Genomic DNA, 15,079 nt, shown 5'->3' on the forward strand with positions numbered 1-15,079 from the left:
GCTCACTCCCATGAGTGTGTGTCATGGCAGTGTTTTAAAGTCAGTGTTCCACACGGGCTAAGGGCACAGACGTGTCCCAAGCCACATAGGCGTGTGTGACCATACGGTCTATACCCACACGGGCGTGTGGAGCTTTAAAGCATGAATTTTTCAAGTTTTTCTCAAGTTCTCGGTTTAGTCCCGAACCGTCTCTAATGTATGTTTTGGGCCTCATGAGCCTGTTCAAGGGACCTAATGCATGTGAACGAGAAGTTTTACATTAAAAGAAATTTTATGGCCCGATTTTATATGCGTATGCTTGAGTTAAGTCTAGTAGCACCTCGAACCCTGTCCCGGCGTCAGATACGGGCGAGGGGTGTTACAGATCTTATTATTTAATTATCTGAATTACATGAATGTTCTTGTTCTTAATTATGTGTTCTTAATCCTTGTCTTAATATTTTCAGGATATTAATCCAAGTTTGATGTGCTTATTCAATGGAGCAAAAGTCCCTGTTTAAGAATAGATCTAGCATAATTGAGAGAAGTTGATTGCAATCCTAGAAATAGGACGACATAAATCTGTCGAATTAGAGTCAAATCTAATGGGAGAATCCATAGATTGAGTTAATGCAACGATAGGGGTTTCAATTAGAAAGAGATTCCAATTAATCAACATAGAGTCAATTGTTCGTAGTCTCGAAAGAGATATTAACATAATTTAGGGATTCCTACAGATCAAGACAAGTTAATAAATCGTTTGATTCAAAGTCAAAATAATAAGTGAAGTCTAGGTGGATTCTTTCTTGGGTATTGTCTCTCTCATTAGTTTTCTTAAGTATTTTCCCAATTCGATCTCTATCGCGTTCATAGTTAATTAGTTTAATTGTAGATTAAAACAACTCCTTTAATTATTAGGCTAAATAATAGAAAGATAGTTATTACTAGTACTTTTAGTCCTTGTGGATAGATATCTCGGACCCACCATAACTATACTACTATTCGATAGGTGCACTTGCCTTCGTCGAAATATTAGTTAGTTTCGTGACCCATCACGGCTCTTCTCCCTTACAACTCCACTTTCTTAGATCAATCATTACTTAATATTTTGACTTCGACTATGCGCCCAAATCTATACGCCACAAGAAACGATTCGCAGATAGAACTGCGTCATATAGATTACTTTTAGGCTACGCGCCAAAACTTAGAACCTGCCAAACTAAGGTGTTCCAGGGAAGGCATATCATCTTTCTTTCCACTATCTTAGCTATTTATAACTTGATTAGATTATAACATTAATTAATCTTATTTTTATTCTTTAATTATAATTACCACAATATATCCACTGTCTCCAAATTAAACTTGGTTAAATAAACATTTTTGTTCTTTGGGTAATTGCTATCTAGGTCCCAAGTTTTTTTCATTAAAACTCAAAAAATTAAACTTTTAAAATTTAGTCCTTGAATTTTAATTAAAAAATTCTTGGTTAAATTACTTATTCAATCTTTATTATATTTTCATATAAAATATGTAAATATTTCCATTTTACTTACTGACTTGGTTTATGGAAATGAAGTTTCAAAATCACATTTTCGATACTACTTAAAATTGAATCGTTTATTCCATTCTCTCAAAAATCAAAACAATATCAATTAACAAGTAAATTGTTTTATATCAATGATTTTAAGGATTTAATTAATTTTTTAAAATTCAATGGAATCATAAAATAAAAAATAAAAACATGATTACTAAATATTAAAAAGTAATAATATTTCATAATTAATTACCTTAATCTTTTAACCATTGATGCATGTGAAGATATCATCCAAAACTAACACAACTCAACTGAATCGGAGAAAGTATACATTTATTATGTGAACAACAAAAGAAGCTAACTTTGATGCAAGATGTAACATATTAAAGAAAACATGAAACTAACTTAATACGTAACTCCAATCATTGTTGATCAGGAAAGTAGCTATCATACTTTGGTCTTCTAGTCTATAACTTTTTCTATTATTTATCTTTTATAAACTAGGTTAAGAAGCCCTTACCATGAATTGCATTTTAATCACTTAAATAATTAACAATATCTTGATTAGACAATTTCAATAACAATTACTATCGTCAAGGGTCCTTGATGTAAGCCATTCGGCTTATACTTGGATACATTCTTCCCATTACATGCACATAATGTTTTAATGAAGAGGAATTAGTATCTTCAAGGAATGGATAATCGGTGTAACCAAGGACGGGATCCGGAATGTAGACAGTGTCTCAATTGTACTTGTTAAGAGGAGCATTGAGCTGAAATCGCCTTGGTAAATCTGGATTAGCTAAGAAGAACCTCCCAAATGCAACCAAATCCGAGTAATTATCAGCAATAGCCTTGGTACCATCGTCTACGTTGTACCCTCCGGCAGCAATGAAAGTCCCCTTGAAGGCATTCCTCATTGGCAGAAGACTATGAGGAGTTTCATACTTGTCGTTTATTTTAATCATCCGTGGCTCAATAACGTGAAGATAGAGAATGCCAAACTTGTTAACTGCATTCGCCATGTAAACGCCTAGTGCTTCAGGGTTTGATTCACTAGCTTCCATGTAACTGGCGTAAGGTGATAGTCTCATTCCCACCTTATCAGCTCCTATTTCATTCACCACCGCTTCGACTATTTCGAGCGGAAACCGGCACCTATTCTCCAAGCTTCCACCGTACTTATCTATCCTGTCATTCACTTGGTCTTTCATGAACTGATCAAGCAAGTAACCATTTGCACCGTGGATCTCAACCCCATCAAATCCTGCTTAATACTCTACTTTTAATTACAATGATCAATTTTCAATCTCTGATAACTTAAACAAGTATTCATACATGTATTCTCACCCGCTTCAATGGCATTTCGGGCAGCCAGCCTGAAATCATTGACAATGCCGGGAATTTCATCGGTTCTAAGCCGACGAGGAGGTGATCAATCCATCCCATCAAGGCCCGGTGTCACCCCTTTATCAGTACAAGAGATTGGAGCTTGACCATTAGGTTGAAAAGCTGTAGTACAAAATTTTATATAAGGACATTTCTTCACCTAAACGAAACGATTCTAAGCATTGTGTGATTGTGGTTGAAATGCATCACGCATCATACGGAATACGGAACATGGATTACTATTTCATATGTTATCTTTCCCTTTCTCTAGATTGGGCCAGGCTGAATGAAGTATGTTGGTTGTTAGACATTAGCAGTGCGGTTGAAATGCTGTGGTCCATGGTCCATGCACCATGATGCGGCATCTAAAGGGGAATATTTTCATTATTCTTTTGCTCCTCTAATCTTTAAAAAAAAAAAAAATTTATCTTAACCTTCCATTTAATTATTCGTCTTTTTTTAATCTTTAAAATTTTTTTATTTGTCAAATCACTATAAAACGAATGCAAAAGCTAACGTTTGTTAATTTTGCTAACTTGGCATATACATGAATACTATGCCACCAATTAACTATTTTTTAAATTTTAAAATTCTAAAAATACAAAAATTATTTTAAAAATTAAAATTTATTTTAAGATTAAAAATTATAAAAATTAGTTTTAAAATTTTTAATTAATTGTTAATGTGATATGTTCCATCTATTTTAGGATAATTTGATAAACAATGTAAATTCAATGACTAAAAAGAAACAAAAGATTTAAATGAAAGATAAATAAATTTTTTTATAAAATTGAAGGAGAAAAAATTATTATACTTTATTCTTTTGAACTTTGACAATATATATCTAAAACACGAGTTTAAAAGCTTCTCTAACTAATTAGTTAATAGAGTTTGTTGTTTCTTATAATACTTCATTTAACATTTTCAATATTTTTTATTAATAAAATTTATCATTTTAATTCTACTAAAATATTTAGTTACATAAAGATTTATCATTATTATAAATAAATTAAAATATAAGATCAGTTCTTGTACTCTTCTCAAACTTCAAAATTAATCACTTTATTTTTCAATTTTAAAATTTAAGTGCAACACTTTTAATTTTTTAGTTTAATTTATTAGTTTGCCATTTTAAAATTAAAAAAAATTTACTTAATAATCATGTAATTAAATAAATAACATTGTAATGAACTTGAATTTAACAAAATAATTTTAACAATGTTAATAATTAGACTTAAATTTTGAAATTTGAAAATAGATAGGCTAAATTCTTAGAAATAAAAGTACATAGACTAAATTTCAAATTTAAAAAAATATAGTTACACTAGTATTGCTTCTAAGAATCATTGTTGGGAAAAACACTTTTGAGACAAAAAAATACTTTTAAGATAAAATCATTCTTAAATAAACTACTTTTAAAGAGAAAAGATACTTCTCTCAAACCAAAAATAGTATAAAAGTACTTTTTTTAGAAATTAAAAATTAAGTTTTTTTTCAGGTGCGTTTAATTTTATTTTTTATCTCTCATCATAATATTGTTATAATATTTTATCTCACTGTCACCAATATTTTTACACTAACAACATAAACATACCATCTATCTAAAAATTCCCTCAAGTTTTTATACGTAAAAGAAATAAATTTGATGATTCTTGGTTAAAAAGAAAAAAAAGGAGGATGGAATTTAGAATACCATAACTAGAGGCGCGGCCAACATGCCAAAGTTGACAAAAGAAGATGCCTCCTTTGTCGTGAACAGCGTCCACAATTGGTTTCCATGCTTCCACTTGCTCTTTTGTCCAAATTCCAGGCGTGTCTGGGTACCTTCAAATCCAATATGCCCACTAATATCATTAATGAAATAATAATAAAATCTCTTTAATCTGTTTGTTAAATAACTGATGATACCCACTTGATCCTTTTTTTTCAAAGAAGGAAATGGATAAAAGGTTACCCTTGTGCTGTAGTGGAAACTCCAGTAGCTTCAGCAATGAGAAACCCACCATCGGTTGAACGCTGGGAGTAGTATAAGATGGCTTGTGGTTGTGGAATATTATTGTAAGATCTATTTCTTGTCAATGGTGCTAAAACTACCCTGTATCATTTTTCCAAAAATTTAAAAAGAAATACACTATTAATTCATTGGTTACCAAAACAACTCTGGTAATTCCGTACAAGAGGAAAAAAAAAAACTTCAAAATATCTCTGAATTGATTGCCTTTGTCGATTAGCTATATTTTACGACCAAAATAATGAACCACAATTTTGTATCCACAATTATTATTATATTATTACTAAGAAGAAAAGTGTTCTCAGTTTCCCAAAGTGAAGAATCAATGAAAGAAAATAAAAAAAGAACTTAATACTAAAATCCGTTCGCCCAGAATTCCAGATCATCAAAGCGTGATATCAGATAATTAATTTCCTTAATTTTTTTTATATATGAAGGAAACAAACCTGTGAGAGAGGTTAAAGTTTCCCATTTTGTGAAGCGTGAGAAGAGGAATGGGCGGTAGAGTTGAGTGCCATATTTGATATTTCTTTTCTCCACCTGAATTTTGCTTGATCTTCTTCCTTTTCTCTGCTAAATTTCAGAGCAGCGCCTCAACTTTGGAAGATGACTGGAAAGTCAACTAATAGCTAATCATTAAAGGAAAAGGAAAACAGCTGGAAAGGGCGAGCACTACCGTTTTTCGGACGTTTTACATGACAATCAAACAATCACTTCACATTTTCATTTTCAAGCGCTTTCTATTGCAATTTGCAAATATCTCCGTTTTCATAACATTTAAAATCCGAGTAAATTTCTTAAATATATATATATATATTATTGATTAGATTGTTTTTTCTTAAATTATTGAATTAGGGCGAAATAATAAAAACGCTTATCGTTGAAAGTGTTTTTATCAGATTTGCAGTAAAATGCTTCCAGAGTTTTAATATTTTTTTCCTTTAATTTTTAAGTGTCACCTCTTGTAAAAATAAAATTTACAAAACAGCTTTTTATATATACATTAAGTCTTATGTCTTTTTTTCTTAATTGATGTAGGATATGAGTCTATAGACTTATAATCCATTTGAAGTTTGTTCATAGAAAATGTGATGTTGAAGGTTACTATTAATTCTTAAAATTAAAGACAAAACTTTGTATAACATTAAACTCTAACAAAATATATTTTGTTATCTTTAAATGTTATCCTTTTATTTGAGATTGTTCAAATTATAATTTGAGGTTCATATCGTATTTGTGTTATTTTTCATTTTATAATTATGTATTAATTTATATTTAAAATGTTATTTACACTTGCAATTGTTTTTATTTTTTTACAAATAAGAAAAAAATAAAAATATTTTCATAATAAAATATTCTTAGTACATTTAGTAAAGTCTTTTCCTGTTCTGTGGATAATCCTACGGCAATAATTACAGGCAATGTATTCTGCTCTCTCAAATATCCATATTTCAGGGGGTTAGATAAATATTATAATTCCAAAACAGGTGGTTTGATCATAGAAGGGACCATTTTAATTGTCACTGGATTTACCTGTTCTGGTTGTTCTTTGCTTTTACGCCACCAGCCAAGTTGAAAGGCCAATTCATGATTTTCTTATTTTGGATCATCTATTATTTCCTCCTCTGTTTCATTTTTATTTAGCTTGATTAAGTTCAACACTTCTAATTCTAAATTATCGATCATTCTTTCTTGGGATGTGAATTCTTAACAGTTTCTGCCCCTAGCTCATACCCTATGTAAGCTCATCACTACCGACTTTCTCCAAAAGGTCAATTATTTCCCGTCCCGTTTTTGACCAAATACTTCCTCCAACTATGATATCAAATTGTCGTTTACTTTGTCCATCTAGTCCATCATAGAAATGTTGTAATTGTACTACAAAGTTAATGCCCCCTCCCAATATTGACCGAATAATCAATTTAAACCTCTCCCAAGCCTATCCCAATGTCCCAGTCACATCTTGCTTGAATTTAAATAGCTCCTCATATTTGTTGATTATTATAGTCATCAGTACAACTTGACGTAGCAATAATTGTACAAATTCAATCCAGATGGTAATAGTGTCTGAGGGTAGTGCATCTAACTAAGCCTTTGCTTGTCCTTCTAAGGCAAATTAAATTAATAACTTTTATTGACACAACGGTGCTATATATGTGCTTAAACTATCGGAGGAAAACTATGGGATTCTCATTTTTGTAACTGTTAAACCTGATATTTGAACAAATCCACGTTAGTAATGCAGGATTTAATTCAAAATGGAGATTCTTAATAATAGGTCAAGTAAAACTAAGCTTTAACCAGTCCATGTCAAAAGGAACTTGTAACACCCCTAACCCCTTTTCCGTCGTCAGATTAGGGTCATGAGCATTACTAACGAATCAAACAATTAATTCAATCATAATCAACATATAAACTAACTAATAATATTATAATATGCAAGGGCAGGTCACGACAATCTAATACTTTCATGCTAAATTCTTATACATTCGAATAATAAATTATGCTATGCATTTCTAAACTTGGTCTTCCATTATCTACACTCTTACCACTATTTATAAATTGTTAATCTTAGTCTTCCACTGTCTACACTCTTATCACTATTTATCCCTTCTAGACTGTCAGGATTCGAATACATATAAGACTATTCCAATTATTAGCATCAGAGTATTAGTCCATACTCCGCCTACGATTATCTTTTTAATTTATCTTTGATAATGTTAGTGGAATGCATTTAATATTTAGGTTTGCTAATCCACCCCAATTCAAAGTAAAAGTTACTCTTGCAATCCCTATTACGAGTCTACGAGACCCTAAAAGTAGTTTAAAAATAGGCAGGGACTAATTTGAAACAGTTCTAGAAGTTTAGGAATAATTACAAAAATTTTGATTTCAGGGGTCACACACCCGTGTGGCTATGCCGTGTAACTTACTGACTTGGGTCATACACCCATGTGTGTTGCCCGTGTGTGACACGCGCCCGTGTGGTCAGGCCATGTGCACCAAAAAGTACCTTAAAACTCAAGTTTACCATTTCCTATTTACTTGGACACTAAGCAACTCAATTACCAATCGTTTAACCTATTCAAAACACGATTAAACATGCCCAAAATACACCAAATTCATCACCTAATATGCCTAACCAATGTACCCTCATTGGTACCACATTTTATATGTTCAAATACATCAACAACACATCAAACATTCAAGACTTTCATTCATATCACACTTACCATATTTGAACTAACTTTCAAACTTCTAAAGTTACCAAATATGAAGCTAAACTCATACCAAGTATTATGCTAAGCTACCAAACTTTAAAATATCACATACCAAAATATAAACTAGGCTAACATACCAACATAGCCTCAACTACAACCATATACATATTTAACTATCATTTAACTAGCAACTAAGTTAACAACATCTTATAAACGATATCAACAAAAGAATCCCTAGGTACATGCCATTACAAAATGAAATATCACCACACTTGAGCTCAGAATTTGTGATTTGATGCTGAGTCAGCAATATTTCGAATAGTACCTAGCCTGCGCACGGAAAACAAAACTACACGCTGAGTAAAACTCAATGGTATTTCTATAATCGGAATAACATAAACTTGATATAAGTATTTAAAATGCAAAATGCAACAAGTAAGCTATGTTCACGTGTTTCAATTTAATAGTATAATTTTTGCTCATTCTTTATTCACATCTACTAAGATTTTCACATGTTCAAATATATAAGTATATATCAATGGCATTTCATTTAACATTTGAATACATCATCTCATGCAATGGCATGATTCATATCTTTGATCAATACTTGAATTCATTCAAGTTTCACATCTCAATTTATCATTTCATATCTCATTTCTCATCTCATAATCTTTTCTCATATTTTTCATTTCAGTATTTTTCTCATCTCATATTCATTTCTCATTTTTGCTATTTCAATATCAATCACATAAAATTATTATTTTACTTTCCCCTATTAACACGACACAGACTCAGACAGATACATGGATCCAACCAACATACAAGTTTGGCACCCAGTGCCTCATCAGATAAATCCAAAGTAATAACTACGCCCAGCGCCATATAAATTGACACCCAGTGTCTTATCAGTTAAACCGAAGCAAATTGGCACCCAATGCCTCATGGGCTCAATGTTGAAGTAATCCCTGAACTCTTCCTATCCTATGGCATGCCATCTATATCCGACTTAGCCCGATACAATTAATAAGGATTCGTTTCACTTTTCAATGCAACCAATGTCTCAATTTCATGAATGTATATCATCACATACAAACATATATTCAATTTGATAATTATCACATTTTTCTCAATACACATATATTCATAATCAATATATTTCATAATAAACAAAATCAATCCATTTCATTTCAATTATGAATTTAATTCAATCCCAAAGTACCAAAGTACTCACCTCAAATGCTTACCATATGAAAACAATTATATATGCAATAATCTACTATTTAATTCAGATTATAGAAACACTAATCATGATTTCCGAGCTATTCGATGTCGATTTTATCCTTCCCTTTTTACTCGAGGATTTCGATACGACGTTAGCTATGGAATAAAATAATTAAATCACATTAATATTACACATTTCAACTTCACATTAAATTTCAATTTTCACACTATATTTTGCTTATTCTTCAATTTAGTCCCTAAACCGAGATTAATTTTAACCTTCACAATTAACTTCATTTTTTTTACTAATTCCACTCCAGACCATATTTAGCTTCCTCATTTCCAATTCGACCCTTTAATTTTGAATTTTTTACAATTTAGTCCCTATTGTTCAAAATCAACAATTAATTCCACAATTTAGCCCTTTTTTCATTTCTAACTTAAAAATCTATCTATTTTATCCCTAACACTTAAACTATTCAACAATGTCAACATCTAAAATTTTGAACAATACAAAAAATTACAATATGGGTCGGGTAGCCCTAAGTACCGAGATTTTAAAAACGTAAAAATTACAAATATAGGGACTAAATTGCACTAACCAATTTAGGTTTGAACTTCCAGACCCTAGTCGTATGTGACTTCTCTTTTTTTCTTTCTTTCTTTTGTTTACATGTAACATAGAATGAAACATTCTCTTTCTTTTCTTTTGTTTATATTGATATAACTATTATTATTATTATAACTTAATATATAATATATAATATATATACATAATACACGCATGCAAAATCATTAAGACATGGTCCGTCACCATCCCACCATTTAATAAATAGTATTTTTGCTACTTTAGTCCCTTTAGTTTATTTCAACTATAATTCAAACTTTTAACCTTTATGCGATTTAGTCCCTATATCTTAATAACTCTTAATTTCACAAAATTTATTATTCCAAAAATTAATTAACTACTAAGGTAGCCTCGTAAATATTTAATAAAAATACTTACGAGTCCGGTTTACAAAAATGGAGTCCCAAAAATATGTTTTCTGACACCTCTAACTATCGGGTCATTATAGAACTGCCCCTAACACCTACATCCTCTTACTAATATTCAGTTAAATTAAGTGAGATGAGATATGTTATAAGTTAAGTTTCATGGGGTTATTTTTGTGACCTTCCCATATGGCTATCTTGCCATAGGTATTCATCACTCTAAACGAACACCGCCACGCATACTAGCATCTAAAGTGTAGTTCTTGCAATCAAATATTATCGTTAGGCAATTTTCGTAAGTATACGAGTCAAGTTGTAATATAATTCATATAACGAAGTATGAAAGTACTCCAAGGATCGTACCCAAGGGAGGTAAAACTAAATCAATTCTAACTTTGACATTAATAGATCTAATTAGTAATTTAACTAAAATATATTATGATAATTCCTAGGGTGATTAAAATTCATACTTTATAAAAATAATTAAGATGTATAAAAGTAAAGGCGGAAAACTAATTTATAGATTTGATCAATTCTAAGAATGGAAAACTAACTCGCTTCGGTGGTCATAACTAATTCCTATTTCAGGTTCTATCCGATCAAGTAGTTATTAACCTAGCAGGATCTCTCGATCTTCCACTAAACTAATGAGTCAACAAGAACTACTTATCTCTCGACCTCACAGTCCAAACCGAATTGGGGTAAGGTGTTCACAGATAGACAATACCAATTTTGAGTTCATTCCCACCTAGATGACTTCCTAGGATTTTCAAGCTTAGGGTTTTAAGTTCTTTCTATCCTAACTAGTTGATCTGTCAAGAAAACCTACATAGAAACTAATTACTCCTATGTCCACTCGCTAACCTCCCGTATTTTTAGAATTTTGGAGGGAAAATATTACTTTGTAAAACAAGGGAATTGTAGGAGTGGCCTGATGGCAATTTTCCCAAATTTTGAAATTCAGGTAGAGGTTCTTTAGCTCAGAAACACTGCAACCCCCTCACTTCACACACAATTTTCACCCAAATTTTAAGCGTTTTCTCTCATTTTTCACTTTCATTTTCGAAGTCTACAAATCAAATATTAGATCTCATCTTTTATTTTCCTCAAATTCTCTCAAAATTCTCTAGAAAAGATTTTCAAAGTTGGAAAAAGAACTCATCCGAGCTCTTCAAAGATCTTGATTTAATCTTCAATATTGATGACTCTAGATCGATTAAAGGTAATTTCTCAACTCTAAATTCATTTTAAATTTTTTTAATCATTATTTTTTATTTAAATCGATTAAAGTTGTTTTTCAAATCTTGATCTCTTCTCTCTTGAACATGAAATTCATCAATGGAGAATTCATGGTTTTGAGTTGGAATCCACATTTAAATGGATATGTAAGCTCAAACCATGTTCACTAAGAGATTTTTTATCAGAAAAAAATATTAAACTCGTTTGATTGATCAATTTTGATAAATCCATTTTTAACTAAGAACATGAGTTGATTTTCTGAAAAATTATGAAATGGTTTATTTGATGAAATTGATGCTTAGGTTTTGTGTTGATAGATTATAAATGATGTTTAGAAATGGTTTTTGGTGTAGAGAAGGTCATTTAAGGGCTGAAATTTGTGTTTCGTCTATACCGTAAGTTTTCGATAAGGTAGATTGGAGATGCATTTTAAATCCGTGTAGTTCATGATTTTTTTTATTTTCTTCTTGTTAATGATAGCTTGTAATATTTTTTTTATCTCTATTTAAGCTCCATAATGAGGAGAGACCATTGTTCATCAGAATCGAGGTCCAAACACAACTACCTGATATACTTTGGCTTGATAAGCAAAGTGTGAAGGTGGGTGATTTTTAAAGGCAATTGGTAAACATGCCTATTTACATTCTAAATTAAGGTTTTGAATTGTGTTTCTAATGATTGAATTGTATCTCAAATGATTTAGATTATTAAAATTGATTTTAATTTTATATAAGCATATTTGTAAATGATTTATGGAAATTGTGAATTGTGTGTTTGGTATGATTGATTTGAATTGTATTAAATAATAATTGGAGCATGGATTACTGTGTATTAGAGCACTTGATGATGGTTTTATGATTGGTTTTAGATCCATGGACAAAGACACTTATTGTGCTTATCTATATTGGTACTAAAATTGTTAAGTGACATGATTTAAATTGAATTTTTATATCATGAATTAAGTGTTTAAATATCAATTTTTATGCCCTGTATAATTGGTTATATAATCAACATTGCATGGTGGATGCATTGGATATAGATGGCATGCCACAAGATTACTGAGTACTCACTACTATATGTGTTATTTGTGAGCATATGGCTCTAAGAGTATTAATTTTGTTGGAGTGGATAAGGAAGTGTTGAGTCTTTTTCTCCACTTAATTATTGGCGATTTCGAGGTGATATAAGGGAGTGTGTGGCTACGCCCCATTCAATTGGAGTATTGTATTCGATATTTGGGAGATCGGAGATCCGTTTATCCAATGCATGATCACATTTTTATATTTTTCCATAGATGTCATTTGCCAATATAAGTGTTTGTTTGTTAATTAAATTATGTTTCCATATGCAATAATAAATGTGATTTTACTCGTGGAATAACATATGGAATTATGATGTTATGATGTTGCATTATTGTTGGAAATTTTAGTCAATTGAATGTTATAATTGAGCATGAAAAATAATTGAAACTATGATTCATATACTCGAAATTTGATACATGATTTGCCTTGGTTTAAGTATGTTTTTTTTTTGTGTGATTTACTTATTGAATTTACGACCACTCACTGAGCTTTTTTGACTCACACCCTCACAACTTTGTGTAGAGTCTTTTTTTTTTCTAGCTTTGGGGAGTTAAAGAGTAAGGGCAAGGCTGGTCCAAGTTTAATGCTATTTGGTAGTATAGATTAATTACTCTTCTTTAGAAACATTAGAAAGCATTGTAGCACTCAATTGATGTAATTTGATAAACTTGTAATGGGCATTTGAAACTTTTATTTGGATTTTAATTTTGAGATGTTATACTTGTTTTTTTTTTATAATTGATTTTATGGTTAAATGTTGTGTGGATTTTAGTATGTTGTTAAGTGATATCATGGTGATTGAAAACATGGTCATTGAAGCATGAATTTTCACTAATACATTTTAATTGTGGCTTGTAAAAGAATGGATAACTTTGTGGCTAAGGTAAGTCCATTATATAATTTAATTGTTGTTTGTTAAGCATGATTTTGAATGCTTAAATTGTGAATACATGTTGCTTATTAATTGTAATTAGATTAATAAAATTGTATATATATGATTAAAGTAATAAAACTTAGCTAATATAGTCTTAATTAGTAAATGGATTAAGGAAAAATGGTTAATTAAAATGAATTTTAGGGGTTTATCGAAATTGATTAAATGGAAGTTGGTAATCATTTAGAATTGAAATCGGGATCGTTCAGTTTTAAGTGGTAAAATGACTAAAATACCTTTAGGGTTAAATCCTTAAAAATAGTTTTAAAATGGTTTACAAATCGCTTCCACAATATGTTTAGACAATTATTAGTTAGAATTCAGGTGTTATAAGGTTGGGGTGTATCTTGGGGTGGTTTTGTGCTAGAGAATCACTTTGGTGGCTAATGTGCCACTTCGAATTCAAGTCGGTCCATTCCGGTCGGGTTTGGGGTGTCACAGGGAGCAAAAAGAGAGTGTATTTTATTGATCAATCGGCATCATCTACAATGCTTCTCCAAAGTCTATATTTATAGACATAATAAGTATAAGTGAAATAGAACTCTATTTCTAATTACTACTAGAATTTAAAGTATATCAAAACTTATCTAGATCTTGATGGACAGTCACTTAATAAAATATTCATAAAACTCCCCATTGGATGTCTATTTGTAGATAATGTGTCTCGTTAAAACCTTACTAAGATAAAAACTTTGTGGGAAAAAATTTCCTAGTGAAAGAAAAAGAGTACACATATCTATAATACGCATAATACACATATCTATAATACGCATAATATGCTGCCCGATTAAAAACCTTATCAAGAAAACCCAATGGGACAAAACCTTGATTAATGAAAAAAGAGTACAACGCGTATTTACTCCCCTTTATGAAAATATCACATACTTTCTCATATTCTACGTATTCAATCTTGAATACTAGTTTTTCAAATGACTATTTGAATGTATTTGATATGCATCTATATCACTATTCTTTTGAAAGTCATGAGTGAGGGAAAAATTAGGGGAAATATATTTTGATCTCTTTAGGAGTTTCTGTAACGCCCTGATTTTTGGGGTTAGAATTTTGAGCTTTTGTGGTTAGGGTTAGTAAGTAGGTTGAGTTATTATGTTTAGTTTCACATTTTAGTGTTAGAATAGACCTGCTGGTCTGGTGGTTGGTTGTGTGTTAGTTTAGCCTAGGGTTCTAGGTTAGAGTCCTCAAGTGTGTTTTGAGGGAGCTATTTTGATTTAACTTTGTTTTGGTTTTAAAAGGTTAGATAGTTATTTTTATTTGTGTTACTTATTTTACTTTTTTTTTTTTGGTTTTGGGAAAAAAAGGGTGGAAAAGTAATAGAAAACGCGTTCCTCCTTTTCCCCTCTCCCTCTCTTCTCACAAAATTTCTTTCTTTTTGGTCGTTGTGGTTTCATCGTCTTGATTTGATTTTAGGTTCTAGAGGGAGACATAATTGAGCAGCAAATGAAGGCATTGTGGTTC

General features: G+C 30.9%; 1 protein-coding gene across 1 annotated transcript; it reads right to left on the reverse strand.

Moving 5' to 3' along the window:
• Positions 1 to 2,044: 2,044 nt before the first annotated feature.
• Positions 2,045 to 5,712, reverse strand: LOC108466349 (putative 12-oxophytodienoate reductase 11). The gene is given in 5 exon segments (XM_053028770.1): positions 2,045 to 2,780; positions 2,864 to 3,025; positions 4,596 to 4,726; positions 4,857 to 4,997; positions 5,360 to 5,712. Coding segments are annotated over 5 exon segments (984 nt in total). The 5' UTR covers positions 5,386 to 5,712; the 3' UTR covers positions 2,045 to 2,256.
• Between the last annotated feature and the right edge of the window lie 9,367 nt (positions 5,713 to 15,079).

The sequence above is a fragment of the Gossypium arboreum genome, chromosome 1, assembly GCF_025698485.1.
Source record: "Gossypium arboreum isolate Shixiya-1 chromosome 1, ASM2569848v2, whole genome shotgun sequence".
NCBI lineage: Eukaryota > Viridiplantae > Streptophyta > Magnoliopsida > Malvales > Malvaceae > Gossypium > Gossypium arboreum.